The sequence below is a fragment of the Jaculus jaculus genome, chromosome 15 (assembly GCF_020740685.1).
Source record: "Jaculus jaculus isolate mJacJac1 chromosome 15, mJacJac1.mat.Y.cur, whole genome shotgun sequence".
NCBI lineage: Eukaryota > Metazoa > Chordata > Mammalia > Rodentia > Dipodidae > Jaculus > Jaculus jaculus.
Genome location: NC_059116.1, coordinates 2308877 through 2328099, shown reverse-complemented (window position 1 = coordinate 2328099; position 19223 = coordinate 2308877). Strand labels below are relative to the sequence as shown.

Sequence of the window (19223 nt, the reverse complement as noted above, 5' to 3'; positions counted from 1 at the left end):
AACTTGTTCTTTTCTCTGACTGGCAAAACTTACTTTGCTGTGGGTGCTGTCTGTAGATGGCAGATAAATACTAGGCTTTTCTTGCTGGAGAGTGTTTGCATCTGTTTACCAGACATTTGTTGCTGTAACCTTCTTTACCCTGGTTACATTACTGTAGAATCGCAGTTCTTAAACCTTGTGGTCCCGGGTCTCCTTTAAGCTCTGGAAGATGGTTTAAGATCAAGAATATTTGTGTGTTATCTACTAGAAACAAATGAAGGTCAGGAGTGGTGGCTCACATCTCGAATTCCAGCGCGTGAGAGGCTGAGCTAGCATTGCTGCTAGATTGTGGTCTTCCTGGGCTACATAGTGAATTCCAGGCCAGCCTCAGCTAGAGTAAAATCCTATCTCACAAACATGGGGGGGGGGCAATAAGTTAAACTGAGAAATTATAATATTTATACTATATATCAGTAGTAAACCCTTTACATGTTAACAGTATTTTGTAGAAAAACACATTCCAATAGAAAAACCAATTAAAAGGAGAAGCATTGTTTCATCATTTTTATGAACGTCTCTAGCCTACGCTTTCCATCTGTTAAGACCTGCGTGCCCTGTTGCCTTTGGGAAGCACTGTATACTGAAAGAGAACACTCAGGAAGCAAGTGACCAGTGAGCATTGCTCTGAGGATGGTTTGGATCCCCAGGTTTCCCAGATGAAGGAGAATTTGGGACCCAGCTGAACCACACTGAGAATTGCTGTGAGAACAGTTTTAGTATTGTAATGAAATTCCTTTTAGGTGTTCTAAGCTTGCTTTAAAAACTTGAAAGTTAGTTGGGTGTGCATCTTTAATCCCAGCACTCGGGAGGCAGAGGTAAGAGGATCACCATGAGTTAGAGGCCAGTCTGAGATGACATAGTAAGTATCAGGTCAGCCTGAGCCTCAGTGAAGACCCTACCTCCAAAAAAATAAAAGGAAAGTTTATGCAGTTGAATGATTTCTCATGTCTGTTAACGATTGCATTTCTTGTCATCTGAATGAGATTGTTCCACTTCATTGTTTTGTAGACTGGTCCTCAAAGTAACTGGTATTGTATTGTCTTTATAGCATCTGAAGCAGCAACTTCAGTGTAGTGGAATGAGCATCTGTGTGAAGCTAGCTCGTGTGGTCCATGTATGAGATTTCATCTTAAAGACCACAAGTGAGCACTGGCTTTTACCTTATTTGTAGCAAGGTTATCTTGTCGAGTAGAAACACTGTGGAAGTTACTTAGAAGTAACCAGAGCTTTGTTAGGGTCCCTTCTCTGCCCAGTACTCCGCACTCCCAGGCTGAATTTAAAGGGATTTGTTGTTTCAAATTAGATTTGGTATATGTAGAGGAGAAAAATTGATGACCTCTTTCTGTAGTGGAGAGCTATATAAAGTGGTTACATGAAGCATGAAGCATTTTCATTTTTGTTCTTAGGTTGTGTGAGTTATTTGTAGCTAATTTTAGTTTTTAGAACGTCAGCTGACCTTCCCCTTGTTTGCATCACTAAGTTGACAGAAGCTAAGGTAATGTTGATATTTTGGATGTGGATAGAAATGTTAGGCCCCCTTGCATGCTGTTTCAGTGCTAAAGGGTCTGAGATGTACCAGGCCAGAGTAGACCTTCCACTTGTCTGCCTGAGCTCGCAGAGGCACCCCACTTAGATTATTAACATGAACTTGGCTATTCTGGACGCATCCTTCTTGCTACAGCATGAGAAGTGTGCCAACTTACTTGGAAGTGCATGCTTTGCTAAAATGTAGGTATAGGTGTTGTGTTACACAGGTGTACAGAAGTGAAAAAAATGGGGCTATTGCTTCTTAGGGACTAAGGCGCATGTGAAGAGCAGACCAAGTTGCTACCATGTAATACAAATGGGCCTCTACACCGAATCAGCTACTTTTATAACTTTGGTAACGTCTGTCTGTTTATTTTTCAGCTTTTTTAATCCAACTCAAATGAACTAAAACCAGAAGATTTTTTAAATGAAGTAATATAAAGATTGACCTTGTCTCACTATGCTTCTCTGCTCATCTAGTGCCCACGCGCTCTCACCCTTCCTGTTTTCTCCATTGTGGCTGCAAGATTCCCACAGCTGCCGGCATCTGGACCGGTTCCCTAGACCTCCTCAGCCATCTTCCTTCAAGCGCATCCCACTCATGAATCTCAGTTGTTCCCTAGACCTCCTCAACCATCTTCCTTCAAGCGCATCCCACTCACGAGACTTAGTTGCCCTTCCTTTTGTTTGGGGCTTGTAACTAGTGCTTTCATTTTCTGACCACACTATTGCTCACAAGACTGTCACTTCTTATTTTTATTGTTATTTTTTGTTTATTGTTTTTTTGAGGTAGGGTCTCACTCTAGCACAAGCTGACCTGGAATTCACTATGTAGTCTCAGGCTGGCCTCGAACTCAACTCGACGGTGATCCTCATACCTCTGCTTCCCAAGTGCTGGGTCTGAAGGTGTGCACCACCACACCCAGTTTAGACTCTCTACCTTTAACTTTCTGTGCTTCATGTTTAGATTTGTTCTACATTTGGAGAAAAAACTTCGAAGTGAAACTTAAATTGTTAAAAAAACTTTCAGATTTAATTAATTAGATAATGATCCATTCTAAAGCATGTTTTATTTTTTAGGAGCTAGAGGACCATTTTTCAAATTAAGTAGGAGCTAAATAAACCAGAGCTGGCATTATATGTTGACTAGCTGTTAGTTGAAGGGTGTGGAGTTCTTTTTTCATTGGAACATTGGCCCCAAAGTCTTTGTGGACATATCTTCTCTTTACCTACCCAAGCTCAAGGCCAGTTGAAGGACTTACGGACTGGATAACAGGCTGGTTAAAATACTAATGTAGAAGACCTGGGACTACTAAATAAGTTATCTTTGACGCCTAACCATGGTGAATGTAGATTGTGTTAGAGGTGCAACATAAAGACTTAAGACAGGATAACAGCTGTATGTTGGGTAAGAATCTTTTGAGATGCTGAATTCTTCTTTCTTACAGAGAATATGAATAGAGAATATGTTATTGACTAAGTTATCTTTTGACATCTACCGTGATGAACATAGATTGTGTTAGAGGTGTAATATAAAGGCTTAAGACAGGGTAACAGCTATATGCGGGTGTAAGAATCCATATTGGGACGCTGAATTTTTTCTTTCTTACAGAGAGTACATACTGGCAAGTTGAGAGTTATCAACCTGTGAAACCGTATGCAGTCTGTGCCTTCCATATCACATCTGCTCACGTTTTAATTTTTAATATTAGTTGTGTTTTCTTCCGCTTAATCTAACAGTTCTGTGTTTTTTGTTCCTATGTAAGAGTGGCCAGTGGTGCTTCGCCGTGTGCTGGCTTTGACTCATCTGTGGTACAAAAGACAGTGTCTTCTGCTTCCTTCCTTTGTCTCCAAGCCTTGTTTCTCACTTTTGTTCACGTTCTCTTATATGCTTGCTCATCATCTCTATCACTTAGCTTCTCTAACATGGCTTGTTTGGACCAGATGAATGTTCACAAAGCACCGAGTGGTTTATTTAAAGTCAGTGGCTGGGATTACCAGCTCTTGTGCCTGGGAATTCAGTGGAGTTTTGAAGAATTCTTCTGTGAATAGCCTTAACTCAGCTATGTTCTACTACAGAGTAAACATGTGTTGGTGGCCTTAGTAGTTTTTGAGTATTTAAAATCTGAAGCTTGTATTTATAGTGTGCATTTAGGTCTTTTTCTACATCAGCATACATGTAGTATCTTTCAAGAGGCATTTCTGCTGTGAGTACTTAACTAACCAGACAGGAACTCTGTACTTGTGGTAAGCATAGAATCTCTCACTGAGAACTTGTGTCCTCCAATGATTGGTAGAATCCAAATTTATCCTGACATTTCATGCTGCCACATTTATAGCAAACTGCATAGATTTTAGACCCTCGTGTAGAAAATGTTTCTAATTGTTGATAGACACAAGGTTTCTTCCTTTACATTTTTAGTGCTATGTTGATAGCATCCAGGGTTCAAAAAAAATGGGACATTTTTTCACGTTTAATCTTTTTTTTTTTTTTTTGCATGTCTTCTTATTGAAAGAAAAGTCTAGAGACCTGTCATCTAGGATTTGAAGACATGGATTTATCATACTCTTAAGTCTAGATTATTTTGTGATTGACATTTGATTTCTAATTGCCAAAAATAGTATGCCAAATATGTTTTATGTTCATATAGCATCATCTTTTTTTTATTAACTTCTCTAAACTGTCAACCTTGTTTGGAGAAATTGCATTGCTTCTTAAAACAGGGTGGGAGACCAAAAATAGCCTGCATGTTGTCATTTGTAATTTCTTGTGGTAAGGGGAGGGGTGTTGCAGTTTGCTTCCATAATGAAAGTGCATTGCATGCCAAAGAAACGAATCAAAGATAAAGTTAATCCTAGGATGAAAGGATCAAAGTCCTCTGAAATGACTCCCATGCTAGGGCTAAACCATTCTCTAAACCAGAACTGCATCAGACATACAACTTTTTCCTTTCGTTTTCCTAGGTAGTTGGCAAGAAAGGAGAAAGCCACTAAGGTACAGGACACACTGGAAGATGCTGCATTTGGCTGCAGCTCCTGGACAAGTGCTCAACTCCAGAAACTGACTCACTCATGCCCTCACCAGTCCTCACTGCTTCTGTCTCCAGCTCCCGTTTAACCTTGATACTTGTCATTGTAAATAAAAGTCACTACTTTTGCCAAGCTTAAACGTTGTCATTGCACATGAATGTTTTCTTTCTCTTTGAATATTGATCATCTTCTGCTTACAGAAAAGACTTAAGTGTCTGATAATTAGTCTCTCTCTTTAGAGGAACAGACTTTTTTTTTCCCTTCTTACATCTTTGAGCTTGGAATAAGTATGTAGAAAATAGGAAACGTCTTTTTTGGTTTATTTTTATTTACTTATTTGAGAGCAACAGACAGAAAGAGGCAGATAGAGAGAGAGGGAGAGGATGGGCGTGCTAGGCCCTTCAGCCACTGCAAATGAACTCCAGATGCGTGTGCCCCCTTGTGCATCTGGCTAATGTGGGTCCTGGGGAATCAAGCCTCGAACCAGGGTCCTTCGGCTTCACAGGCAAGTGCTTAACCGCTAAGCCATCTCTCCAGTCCTAGAGGAACAAACTTTTATGAAGAATTTAGAAGTACATGCCTGCACACATGTATATACACATGTGGAGTGTTTGGGTTAATGGATTTGAAATAGCTAACCAGGGCTGGAGAGAGAGCTTAGCAGTTAAGGCAGTGTCCTGCAAAGCCAGAGAACCCAGGTTTGGTTCCCCAAGCCAGACGCACAAGGTAGAGCAAGTGTGTGGAGCTTGTTTGCTTTGGCTGAAGGCCCTGGTGTGCCCATCCTTTCTCTGTCTGCCTCTCTCAAATAAATAAAATTTTTAAAAAGATTTAAAAAAAAAAATTACAGGTGGTGCACACCTGTAATTCTAGTACTCGGGAGGCAGAGGTAGGAGGATCACTGTGAGTTCAAGGCTACCCTGAGACTGCATAGATAAAAGTATCAAGCTGCCAGAAATAAACAAGCTCAATGAGATACACTCTTCCTTACCTAAAGATGATAATTTTTGAGTCAACCAATTCTTTTGTTGTTGCTGCTTGTTTTTAGCAGGAGGGTCTTGTTGTGTAGCGTGGGCGGGTCTCAACTTCAGATTCCTGTCTCTGCCTCTCAAGTGCTAGGATTCTAGGTGTGTACCACTATACTTATTTACAAAATTTTTTCATGCCAAGATTTTAATCCCTCCTTGGGATTAAAATTGAACTCAGCCGTTTTCTTTATAGAGGAGTATTGAATTTAGTTGAGAAAAACTAGAATACAGTGATTCATAGAATAGAAGTCACATAATTCTATATTTATATGAATTATAGAACCTATCTTCAAAATGAGCAGTGAACATAACTATTTTTTATGTTAATTATTTTTATTACAAATTTAATGTATGAACATAAAAACAATTTGATTGTGTTCCCATCATTTTCTTCTTTTTTTAAAAATTTTTTATTAGCATTTTCCATGATTATAAAAAAATATCCCATGGTAATTCCCCCCCCCCACACTTTCCCCTTTGAAATTCCACCATAACTTTATTTATTAGAAAGATAGAGAGAGAGAGAATGGGCACGCAGGGCCTGTAGCCACTGCAAATGAACTCCAGATGCATGTATCAACTTGGGCATCTGGCTTTATGTGGGTGCTGGGAAATTGAACCTGGGTTGTTAGGCTTTTCAGTCAAGTACCTTAACTGCTGAGCCATCTCTCTATGCCCAAGGTATGTTCTTTCTTGCTGTTTTGTTCCTTTTTTGAAACTGGGTCTCATGGAGCCCAGGCTAGTCTAGACCTTGAATTTCTAGTTCTGCCTCCCCAACCCTGTGCAGGGTTTTCAGGCATGTGCTGCTGTTCCCAGGTAGTTGTGGTGCTGGGGGCCGAACCAGGGCTTGGTGATGGTTAGCAAGCCACTCTACCAACTGAGCAACACTTGCAGCGCCCCCCCCCTTTAAAAAATACCAAATTTGCTTTTCAAGGCAAGTCCAGTAGACTCACCTTTTTAAAAATTATTTTTAATTTTATTTATCTACTTTAGAGAGAGAGAAAGGGGACACACCAGGGCCTCCAGCCACAGCAAACAAGGTCCAGATACCTTGTGCATCTGGCTTACGTGGGTCCTGGGGAATTGAGCCTCGAACTGGGGTCGTTGGGCTTCATAGGCAAGTGCTTAGCTGCTAAGTTATCTCTCCAGCCCCAAAATTGCTTTTTATTTATTTATTTGAGAGAACGAGAGAGGGAAAGGAAGACGGGGTGGTGGGGGGAGTGAGAATGGGCACACTAGGGCCTCCAGCCATTGCAAACGAACTCCAGACGCATGTGCCACCAGGTGCATCTGGCTTACATGGGTCCTGGGGAATTGAACCAGGTTCCTTTAGCTTTGTAGGCAAACGCCTTAACCACTAAGCCAACTCTCCAGCACCCCCAAATTTGCTTTTTAGATGTTAGTATTTAAATAGTACATAAAACTATAAATTGTGATTCAGGCAACACATCTGAAGGCATTCTTATCTAGAAATAGAGTTGAGGTACTGTTCATTCTTTGGATACTAATGTCTTGGTAACTGGTTTCCGAAAATAAGCGGAATTTCAGTACTGAAGTGGGCATCTTCTGAAGCCTGTGCTTGCTGCTCACTTGCACCTGACGTAGTCACTAGTCTTCGGAGATCTCTCTTTCACTGTCATCCTGCCTTGGTATAAGTAGAAAGCAAAAATTAAGCTTATAATATTCATGCCACAGACGATCGCAGATTATCACACCTAAGATGAAGTCACACCATGGGGTTGGTTTATACTTCCTGCACATGTTCTGGGTAATTGTTAAAGTGCTTCATTTCAAGTGGTGATGTCCTTATCTTGTGTACACTTGCTATAAAGGACTGGGCATCAGACCGATACTATTCTCGTGACCTTTCTGTAACTCAGTTGTAATGTGCAGACAGTCCATGTGATTCAAGTTGTAAATAGTGAAAATGATGGCTTTAGGTAACCATTACATGTTTCACGAATGGAATCTTCTTACCACAACAATAAATATGCATGATTGACATGTAAGCTGAAAATGCCACATTCACAAATTAGTGCATGTATGCATATAATATTTACCCATAGCAGTTTCTAGAGGAAAAGAACATTTGAAGAAAATGTAACCCCATGTTTTTCTTCTAAAGAAAATGGTTTTTTAAACCTTCAGCTTTTATTTTATTTTTTTTATATACTTGAGAAAGTGTATGTGTGGATGCACCAGTGCCTCTTGCCACTTCAAATGAACTAACTTCAGACTTATGCTTCTCTTTATGTTTAGCTTTACACGGATACTAGGGAATCAAACCCAGGCTGACAGGCTGTGCAAGCAAATGCCTTTAACCACTGAGCCATCTTCTCTGTCCTCAACCTGGTTGTTTTAACCTAAGTTCTACATTAGGATTTTCTAAGAAACTACTACTGTTTTGTCAGACATAGCAAAAAGAAAAGACAAGACTCCCATTAACGTATATCTTTCAGATTAGGATGCCTGTCTGATGAGAAACAGGAGTGAGATAGTCTGTCTACAGCATAAATGACAACATCTTTGTCTGCTAAAGGCAGAGAATAAGAAGAGCACTGGCTACCACAGCCTTGGTTTTCCTAGTAACCCTTGCTTACATAATTGTGTTCTTGTCTGCCATCCAGCCTCAAATTGTGCCCTCTAAATGGCTGTGTTGGATGGAAACAGCCACTTAAAATCTGTTAACAGTTGATATTTGAGTAAAAAGTGCCTGCCAGTGTTTGAAGATGAACACGATGTGTTTTTTTGTGTGTGTTGTTTCATCTTTTACTACCGATGTACATTTGGTCCCTGCATTTCATTTATAGCTGTCATTAACACTGTATTGAGGAGCTTTAAGAATTTTAAAACCGTATCTTCTCTGTACCTCTTAATTTCTGAGTAAACTACAGTGTTGGAGTTGAGTAAATTAGTCATGCTTCTCCAAACGTTTACAGAACAAATTTAGAACTTAAATCATTACTTGTATTGGTATGCTGTAGATCAGTTTGATAGATTAATTGCTATGTATTTGCCAGGAGGGAGAGCATGGGCATTCCAGGACCTCTTACCACTGCAAACAAACTTCAGACACACAAGCTACTTTGTGCATCTGGCCTTATGTGTGTACTGGGGAATCAAACCCAGGCTGTCAAGCTTTGTAAGCAAGTGCCTTAACCATAATCTTAATTTATTTTAAGAAAAATAACTTGGAATAAGAAATACATTGAGGGTGTGAGGGCGATTTGGCTGCAAGATCTGTCACCCCATTTATCGTCAGGGTTGATTCGGCTGATATAGCTGGCTAAGCTGGTGTTCCCTTGCTCCGCGCTGCTCTGTGTGCACATCGTTTTGTGATCACGTAGCTCTTCTCATAATTAAAGGTGTTCTGCATTCCCCCCAAAATACTCTAAACAGACATTAGAAGGCATAATATACATATCGGGTGTGGTGGTCCATGCCATTAATCCCAGCACTCGGGAGGCAGAGGTAGGATCCCCATGCATTCCAGGGAACCCTGAGGCTACCTAGTGAATTCCAGGTCAATCTGGACTAGAGACCCTACCTCAGAAAACCAAAATAAATAAATAATGCACATTTAACCCCCACCCCTACTCACTGTCCTAGCCCTGGGAGTCAAATACAGGGCTTCACACAGGATGGCTAAGTGCTCTACACCAAACTATCCTCAGCAAAAATTATTAAAACTACATTGTACATAATTGCTTTTTTCTTTCTTTTTACTAATTGAAATACATAATGGGAAACGAACTCTTTGATCCAGTGCAATCACTTTCAGAGTGCCCTCAGAATTCTATGTGTTGTTTTCAAAGATGTTTAAATTTGCTGAAAGAAAGCCAGTGATCTCTTTGATGGAGTAGGATAGGCTTTGTAATACCTTGCATTGCTGTGGGACAGTGCCCAGTCAGAAGCAGCTCAGGGAGAGAGAGGGTATTTTTAAGCTAACCGTTTGAGAGGGAGATTCGTGGCACGAGCAGAGACCCGCTCACATCTTCACAGCATGGAGTGAGTAGAGATGGTACATGGTGCGTATGCAGCAAGTAGGGCTGAGCTGTGTCTCAAGGCCTGCTCCAGTGTCAGCTTTGGCCAGCAAGGTAGATCCTAGATCAGTGCAATAGAATAGAGGGCCCAGGCAAGGGTTCATACGGTTCCAGCCACCTCACTTGTGACAGAGATGCCAAAAATACTCATCAGAGAAAACACAGCATATTCAACAAATGATGTTGGGAAAACTGGATATCTACTTGAAAACGGAAGTTAGACCCTTATCTCACACTGTACAAAAAACACTCCGAGATGCAGATATAGGTGAGGATTTTCTGAATAAGACTCACTTAAGAATAAGATCAGCAGTCAACAAATGGGCCCACATAAAATTTAAAAAGCTTTAAGTGAAGAGGAAGCCTACAAATGGGAGAATATGTTTGCCAGATACACATCTGAAAGATTCATGACTAGCATGTACAAAACTCAAAAACCTAAACATCAAGAAAGTAAACCCAATTGAAAAGCATGGGAGGGGAAATAGATCTGAATAGAGTAATCTCAAAAAGAAATATAAATGGCTAATAAGATTTTTTAAAGTGTTAAACATCCTTAGCCATCAAGGAAATACAAACTACTTAGAAATGTCTCACTCTGGTGAGACTATCTAGCATCATGAAGACAAATGACAACAAATTCTGGTAAGAATGTGGACAAAGAAGGTCCCTTATTCACTGTAGGTGGACTGCGGGCTGGTGCAGGTCCTATGGAAAGAGGGTCCCTTATTCACTGTAGGTAGAATATAGGCTGGTGCAGGTCCTATGGAAAGAGGGTCCTTTATTCACTGTAGGTAGAATACAGGCAGGTCAGGTCCTATGGAAAGAGGGTCCCTTATTCACTGTAGGTGGAGTACAGGCTGGTCAGGTCCTATGGAAAGAGGGTCCCTTATTCACTGTAGGTGGAGTGCAGGCTGGTCAGGTCCTATGGAAAGAGGGTCCTTTATTCACTGTAGGTGGAGTACAGGCAGGTCAGGTCCTATGGAAAGAGGGTCCCTTATTCACTCTAGGTGGAGTGCAGGCTGGTCAGGTCCTATGGAAAGAGGGTCCTTTATTCACTGTAGGTGGAGTACAGGCAGGTCAGGCCCTATGGAAAGAGGGTCCATTATTCACTGTAGGTGTAGTGCAGGCTGGTCAGGTCCTATGGAAAGAGGGTCCATTATTCACTGTAGGTGTAGTGCAGGCTGGTCAGGTCTTATGGAAAGAGGGTCCCTTATTCACTGTAGGTAGAATACAGGCTGGTCAGGTCCTATGGAAAGAGGGTCCCTTATTCACTGTAGGTGTAGTGCAGGCTGGTCAGGTCCTATGGAAAGAGGGTCCCTTATTCACTGTAGGTGGAGTGCAGGCAGGTCAGGTCCTATGGAAAGAGGGTCCTTTATTCACTGTAGGTAGAGTACAGGCAGGTCAGGTCCTATGGAAAGAGGGTCCTTTATTCACTGTAGGTGGAGTACAGGCAGGTCAGGTCCTATGGAAAGAGGGTCCATTATTCACTCTAGGTGGAGTGCAGGCTGGTCAGGTCCTATGGAAAGAGGGTCCTTTATTCACTGTAGGTGGAGTACAGGCAGGTCAGGTCCTATGGAAAGAGGGTCCCTTATTCACTGTAGGTGGAGTACAGGCAGGTCAGGTCCTATGGAAAGAGGGTCCATTATTCACTGTAGGTGGAGTGCAGGCTGGTCAGGTCCTATGGCAAGAGGGTCCCTTATTCACTGTAGGTGTAGTACAGGCTGGTCAGGTCCTATGGAAAGAGGGTCCTTTATTCACTGTAGGTGTAGTGCAGACTGGTCAGGTCCTATGGAAAGAGGGTCCTTTATTCACTGTAGGTGTAGTGCAGTCTGGTCAGGTCCTATGGAATGAGGGTCTCTTATTCACTGTAGGTGGAGTGCAGGCTGGTCAGTTCCTATGGAAAGGGGAACCCATATTCACTGTTGGTGGAGTGCAGGCTGGGGCAGGTCCTATGGAAAGGGGAACCCGTATTCACTGTTGTTGGCGTGCAGGTTGGTGCAGGTCCTATCACTGCCTCCAGAGTGTTGGGATTTAATGTATGTGCCATCATGTCAGGCTCCTATCTACTTACAGGCTAGGCTGACCTTTTGGGTAGTTGAAGATGATCTTGAACTTAAAAAAAGGTTTATATATTTTATTTATTTAAGAAAGAGAAAGAGATAGAGAGGAGAGAGAGAGTGTGTGTGTCAGGGCCTCCAGCCATTGCCAACGAGCACCTGACACTGTGCCACCTTATTCATCTGCCTTAAGTAGGTTCTGGGGAATTGAACCTGGTTCCTTAGCTTCGCAGTCAAGTGCCTTATCTGCTAACCCATCCCTTCAGCCTGGTCTTGAACTTCTGATCCTTCTGTGTCCACATCCAGAGTGCTAGGATTACAGGAGAACACTACCATTCCTGATTTTTTGTGGTACTGGGGATTGAACCTATGGGGTTGTAGGCAGGCACTCTACTGACTGAACTATATCTCTCACCCCAACTCCTTTATCTTATCTTTTTAAAAATTTTATTTATTAAGTTTTTGAGAGTCATATAGAGAGAATGGGTGCACCAGGGCCTTTAGCCACTGCAAACAAACTCCAGACCCAACTGGCTTTACATGGGTACTAGGGAACTGAACCTGGGTCCTTGGCTTTGTAGGCAAGTGTGTTAACCACTAAGCAATCTCTCAAACCCTCTATTTTCTTTTAAAATTGAGAATTGTTTTCTAAATTGATTATTTATCACTTTCCAAATAGCTGGTTTTGAGGGATGCTCCTGGGGTCTCAGCACCAAGTCATATTGCCTGATGGTCATATTCCATTGGGTTAGACTCTTATGTCCACCTTGGTCCACAGCGAGCCCTCCTCAGTATACCAGTATTCACTGTGTGGTCATGGGATCCATGTCTAACCCTGAGCCTAGAAAACTTTTTTTTAATAAAAATAATACTATTTATTTATTTGTGGTGAGAGGATAGTGAGAATATGAATATGGGAGTGCCAGGGCCTCTTTTCTCTGCAAACCAACTTCAGATGCATGTGCCACTTTGTGCATCTGGCTTTATGTGGGTGATAGGGGAACGGAACCCCACCTGCAGGATTTGCAAGCAAGCTCCCTTAACCACTAAGAAATCTCCCCAGCCTCATGTCTTTACTTTTTTTTAAAATTTTTATTAACATTTTCCATGATTATAAAATATATCCCATGGTAATTCCCTCCCTCCCCACCCCCACACTTTCCCATTTGAAATTCCATTCTCCATCATATGACCTCCCCATTACAATCATTGTAATTACATATATACAATATCAACCTATTAAGTATCCTCCCCTCTTCCTTTCTCTACCCTTTATGTCTCCTTTTTAACTTACTGGCCTCTGCTACCAAGTATTTTCCTTCTCACGCAGAAGCCCAATCATCTGCAGCTAGGATCCACATATGAGAGAGAACATGTGGCGCTTGGCTTTCTGGGTCTGGGTTACCTCACTTAGTATAATACTTTCCAGGCCCATCCATTTTTCTGCAAATTTCATAACTTCATTTTTCTTTACCGCTGAGTAGAACTCCATTGTATAAATGTGCCACATCTTCATTATCCACTCATCTGTTGATGGACATCTAGGCTGGTTCCATTTCCCAGCTATTATAAATTGAGCAGCAATAAACATGGTTGAGCACGTACTTCTAAGGAAATGTGATGAGTCTTTTGGATATGTGCCTAGGAGTGCTATAGCTGGGTCATATGGTAGATCAATCTCTAGCTGTTTTAGGAACCTCCACACCGTTTTCCACAATGGCTGGACCAGATTGCATTCCCACCAGCAGTGCAGAAGGGTTCCTCTTTTTCCACATCCCCGCCAACATTTATGATCATTTGTTTTCATGATGGTGGCCAATCTGACAGGAGTGAGATGGAATCTCAATGTAGTTTTAATCTGCATTTCCCTGATGACTAGTGATGTAGAACATTTTTTTAGATGCTTATATGCCATTCGTATTTCTTCCTTTGAGAATGCTCTATTTAGCTCCATAGCCCATTTTTTGATTGGCTTGTTTGATTCCTTATTATTTAACTTTTTGAGTTCTTTGTATATCCTAGATATTAATCCTCTATCAGATATATAGCTGGCGAAGATTTTTTCCCATTCTGTAGGTTGCCTCTTTGCTTTTTTCACTGTGTCCTTTGCGGTGCAAAATCTTTGTAATTTCATTAGGTCCCAGTTGTTAATCTGTGGTTTTATTGCCTGAGCAATTGGGGTTGTATTCAGAAAGTCTTTGCCAAGACCAATATGTTGAAGGGTTTCCCCTAATTTTTCCTCTAGCAGTTTCAGAGTTTCCAGTCTGATGTTAAGGTCTTTAATCCATTTGGACTTAATTCTTGTGCATGGCGAGAGAGAAGAATCTGTTTTCATCCTTCTGCAGATATATATCCAGTTTTCAAAACACCATTTGCTGAAGAGGCTGTCTCTTCTCCAATGAGTATTTTTGGCATTTTTATCGAATATCAGGTGGCTATAGCTACTTGGGCTTACATCTGGATCCTCTATTCTGTTCCACTGATCTACATGTCTGTTTTTGTGCCAGTACCATGCTGTTTTTGTTACTATGGCTCTGTAGTATAGGTTAAAATCAGGTATGGTGATACCACCAGCCTCTTTTTTGTTGCTCAGTATTATTTTAGATATTCGAGGTTTTTTGTGATTCCAAATGAATTTTTGGATTGTTTTTTCTATTTCCATGAAGAAAGCCTTTGGAATTTTGATAGGGATTGCATTAAATGTGTAGATTGCTTTAGGTAAGATTGCCAATTACTTTTAATCTATATATGTATTCACCTGTTTCTTTTAGTTAGCATGTTTCTGGGATTTTTAAAATTCACACTAATAACCTTTTCTTTTAAAAAATATATGAGAGAGAGGGAGAGTGTGTGTGAAATGACATGACAGGGCCTCCAGCCATTGCAATTGAACTCTAGATGTGTGTGCCACGTAGTATGCATGCGCAACCTTGCATGCTTGTGTCACCTTTTGCATCTGGCATACATGGGATCTGGAGAGTTGAACATGGGTGTTTAGGCTTTGTAAGCAAGCACCTTAACAGCTAAGGCATCTCTTCAGCCCACCTAACAATCTTTTAATTGACGTATTGAGACCTTTGACTTTTAAAGTACCTATTGGTATGATAGGTGAGCTAATATTTGCCATGTTGTTGTTTTTATATTACCCTTATTCTTTATTCCTGTTTTTGTCTTTCCTGATTTTTATTCTTTTTTTTTTGTTTGTTTTTTCGATGTAGGGTCTCACTCTATCCCAGGCTGACCTGGAATTCACTATGGAGTCTCAGGGTGGCCTCAAACTCATGGCAAGCCTCCTACCTCTACCTCCTGAGTGCTGGGATTAAAGGTGTACACCACCACACCCGGCTCTCTTTTTGTGTCTTTTAAAAAATATATTTTATTTATTTATTTGAGAGAGAGAAAGAAAGAGGCATAGAGAGAGAGGGAGAGAATGAGCATGCCAGGGCCTCCAGCCACTGCAAACGAACTCCAGATGCATGTGCCCCCTTGTGCATTGGGCTTACGTGGGTCCTGGAGAATTGAACCGGGATCCTTTGGCTTTGCAGGCAAGCACCTTAACTGCTAAGCCATCTCTCAAGCCCCCCCTCCTTTTTTAAATTATTACACTGTTTTCTTCTTCTTTTTCACTCTTTTAACCAGCTGCTGAGAGTTTGCAAGGTGACTTTCAAGGAGTGCTAGATTGCTTCACAAACAGAACAAATCCTTTATGTTTTAGTGGCCTAGGGATGGAACCCAGGCCTTTATGTGTGCTCACCAAGCACTCCATTGTGCCACACCGCCAGCCTGCAATGTTGTGTAATAGTGCACATGTATCTGTGTGCATGTACACAGAAATGTGATTGGCTCAAAATAATAGTTACACTGGCTAATGATAAGAAAACATTGATTTTGCTTCCATGCATCTCCCTCATGTCCTTTCTTTTGTTCTTTGCATCTCAATGTCTGGTCTACTTCAATTTCACTTTCTCTGAAGAACTTCAGTTGATGTTTCTTACAAGACAGACTTACTGGCAACAAATTCCTTGACTTTGTCTAATGCAGCCTTTTCTTTCGGCTCTCAAGGGTAATTTCGCAGCCTGCGGTATTCCAGGTTAGCCGGTCCATCTCTCTCATTCCCGTGATGTTCGAGATCAAACCCAGGGCCTCAAGAATGTAATGGAATTTCAAAGGAGAAAGTGTGTGGGGGGGAGGGAGGGAATTAACATGGGATATTTTTTATAATCATGGAAAATTCTAATAAAAATTAAAAAAAAAAAAGAATGCAGGCAATCGGGCGGGCGGGAGCCTCCACACTTCCAGATCGTTCACTCCCTGCTCTTCTAGCTTGCAGGATTTTTGAGAAGTCAGATGTAATTCTTGTTTCTGTTTTTCTGTAAGTAAGGTGTTTTTCTCTTTTTCCTCTGAATTCTTCAAAACATTGTCTTCTTTTGCTTTTTGTAGCTTGAATGTATTACACAGCTTGATTTTTCATGTAGCCTGCTGAATCTGTCCTCCTGCCCTCAGCCAGGTGTCTTGTACAGGGAGCCACCACTTGTGGCTCATGTCCTCTCCTAGATACATTGTCCAATTACACGCTGAACTCTGGTTTGTGATGCATTCTCCTCTGTAGCAAGAGATTTCACTCTAGGCACACACATACATATGTATGCTAATTCTCCATTGGTTTGGAGTTTAAACATCTGTATTAATCCATTTGGTACTTATATTAAGTGTAAAAATAGTGTATGCTGACTTAACTTCAACCAAAACCCAGTCAAATCATCTCCTGCCTTGTGAGAGATATATGTTTATATGAGTACTTTCCTATTTACTGGGAGTAAAATATGAGCCTACTGTGTTGCAATTCTGCCTACATTGCCAGGGTGAGGTTTATTTCCATCGTGTGGGACGCTGTAGGCAGGGGCACAGTGCTGAGAAAGAGTGGGGCTGGCCTCAAAGCCTCGGTCGGCCAGCGTGTCGGTGCTGGCACGACCGTCCCCCATGCCTGGGAGCTCATGCTGAGCGGGGATTAGGATGCCAGCAGCTGATACCCAGGCTTGCTTCCTGCTCTCCCTTGGCATCCTGACAAGAAATGACCTTGTCCAACCCTGCTGAGCTTCCTAGATTTACTGGGCTTATAGCAACACATGGGAAGGAGATTATGTTTATTTTTAAATCATAAAAAAATGCAACCCTCCCAAGGCCTTTGTGGTGTCTGCGTGTAACAACACTAATGCACTCATGCACACACACACACACACACACACGCACACGCACACATACACGCATGTGCGCGTGCGTGGACACATACGCTGTATGTATAATCACTTCTAATTAACTTCAGCTCTTCCTGCAAAACTAAGTGTGAAGTCTTAAAGACTTGTCAGCTTTTCTGCCTGTGAAATTTATCTACTTCTAATTGTGAAAAACAATACATTGAAGGTTAGTTATAAATGACAGCTTTCACAGCAATTGAAAAATCTCTAAACCACATTTGAAGATGAACACATTTATGCAAAAATTTGTTTATGCTTCTAGATCCAAATATAGCTATTTATGCTCATCTAAAAAGCTTTTCTTTTCCTAAAAGAAGGTAGTGTTTCTTTCTGACATCTGTGAAAGAGTATATATGATCGACCTGAAAGGAAGCCCAAAGAGAAAAAATATAAAACAAAGATGCTTACTATAAAGACTAGTATATGATTGTGATGCATTGAAAACACGAATTTAATTTGTAATTTCACAAGATAAATTATTCAAAGAGAAAAGTATCAACTAGAAATTTATTTTTCTCCCCAACCTCAGCAGACTTGAGAGCACAGGACACTTCCGGGTTTCACCACTAGATGTCATGGAGAGCCCAGTTAAATACAATAGGCCCTCTTGCATACAGAAACCTCAAAAGTTTTCCCTCAATTTGTAATTCATTTAAATAGGAAGTTTTGGGGTTTTGTGTCACAATGTTCATTCTGCATTCATTTTAAGTTGAGGTATGGAAAGCACTGGAGAATGAGAGCGGCCGTGGACTGTGAAGAAGTGAACCCATTGTCGGTTCATCTCCAGAAAGTATGTTCTGGGCTGGTGGACTTTGAGAGCGCTGCCAGGGTATGCTCTGGAGCCCTCACTCAGCCCCAGGTACCCCAGCCTTCTTTCCTTCTGAAATAGGTATGGGCTTGTAAGATGGAAGATGCTCTGACTTCCTAGAAGCTTCTATAAAGCTGGACCAGGGAACGAAGTCACTCCGGAAAGAGGAGTTGGGTAGTCAGAAACAAATATTTATGTTTAGACTTTGAGATCTACTAGTCAGAGTAGTTTTGGAGAGACTCGAAGTGAAGGATTGAAGCTCGGAGGAGGAAAACTTGATTCACTAAAAAGAAGTTCCGAAAAGAGTCCACGAGTAAGAACATATCTTACCAAGCAATGAAGTCCTTTTATTACTTATTAATTACAGAAAAGGCTTAAATATCAGTAGAGTGACTCTCACTCAAGATACCCAAGAATCTCTATTTGGGATAGAAATTTGGACTATGTGATCTCTAAGATTCTCACATCCATAATTCTTTTCAAAAATATTTATTTTCTTATGTATTTATTTGAGAGAAAGAGAGAGAGAGAGACAGAGAAAAATGGGCACACCAGTGCCTCTCTCAAATAAATAAATAAAAAATGAACAAAAAATTTTTAAAAAAAATTACTTATTTGAGAGAGAGGCAGATAGAGAATAGGTACACCTGGGCCTCAGCCACTGCAAATGAACTCCAGATATATGCGCCACCTTATGCATCTGGCTTACATGGGTCCTAGGGATTCGGACCTGGGACTTTTGGCTTTTCTTTTTATTTATTTATTTATTTGAGAGCGACAGACACAGAGAGAAAGACAGATAGAGGGAGAGAGAGAGAATGGGAGCGCCAGGGCTTCCAGCCTCTGCAAACGAACTCCAGACACGTGCGCCCCCTTGTGCATCTGGCTAACTTGGGACCTGGGGAACCGAGCCTCGAACCAGGGTCCTTAGGCTTCACAGGCAAGTGCTTAACTGCTAAGCCATCTCTCCAGCCCCCTTTTGGCTTTTCAACAAGCATCTTAACCATTAAGCCATCTCTGAAGCCTGTGTAATTCTTTTTTTTTTTTTTTAGTATTTTTATTTATTTTACACAGAGAGAAAGAGAGGGTATGGGCTTGCCAGAGCCTTCTGTCACTGCAAATGAACTCCAGATACATGCACTACTTTGTGAATCTGGCTTTACATGGGTACTGGAGAATTGAACCTAGTCTGTCAGGTTTTGTAAGCAATTTATGCAGCCCCATAATTCTTTTTTAGCCCCATATATATATATTTTTTTTTGGTTTTTCAAGGTAGGGTCTCACTCTGGCTCAGGCTGACCTGGAATTCACTATGTAGTCTCAGGGTGGCCTCGAACTCTCGGCGATCCTCCTACCTCTGCCTCCCGAGAGCTGGGATTAAGGGCGTGCGCCACCACACCCGGCTCTCATAATTTTTTTTAAAACTTTTTATTGGG

At 41.3% G+C, this 19223-nt stretch overlaps 1 protein-coding gene across 1 annotated transcript in view; it reads left to right on the top strand.

Moving 5' to 3' along the window:
• Txnl1 (thioredoxin like 1) overlaps positions 1-4735 on the top strand; it is a 39664-nt gene extending 34929 nt beyond the window's left edge. The window contains exon 8 of the mRNA XM_004654763.3: positions 4531-4735. Coding sequence (XP_004654820.1) covers positions 4531-4560 — 30 coding nt within the window. The 3' untranslated portion in view covers positions 4561-4735. The remainder of the gene's footprint in view (positions 1-4530) is intronic.
• Positions 4736-19223: the final 14488 nt, after the last annotated feature.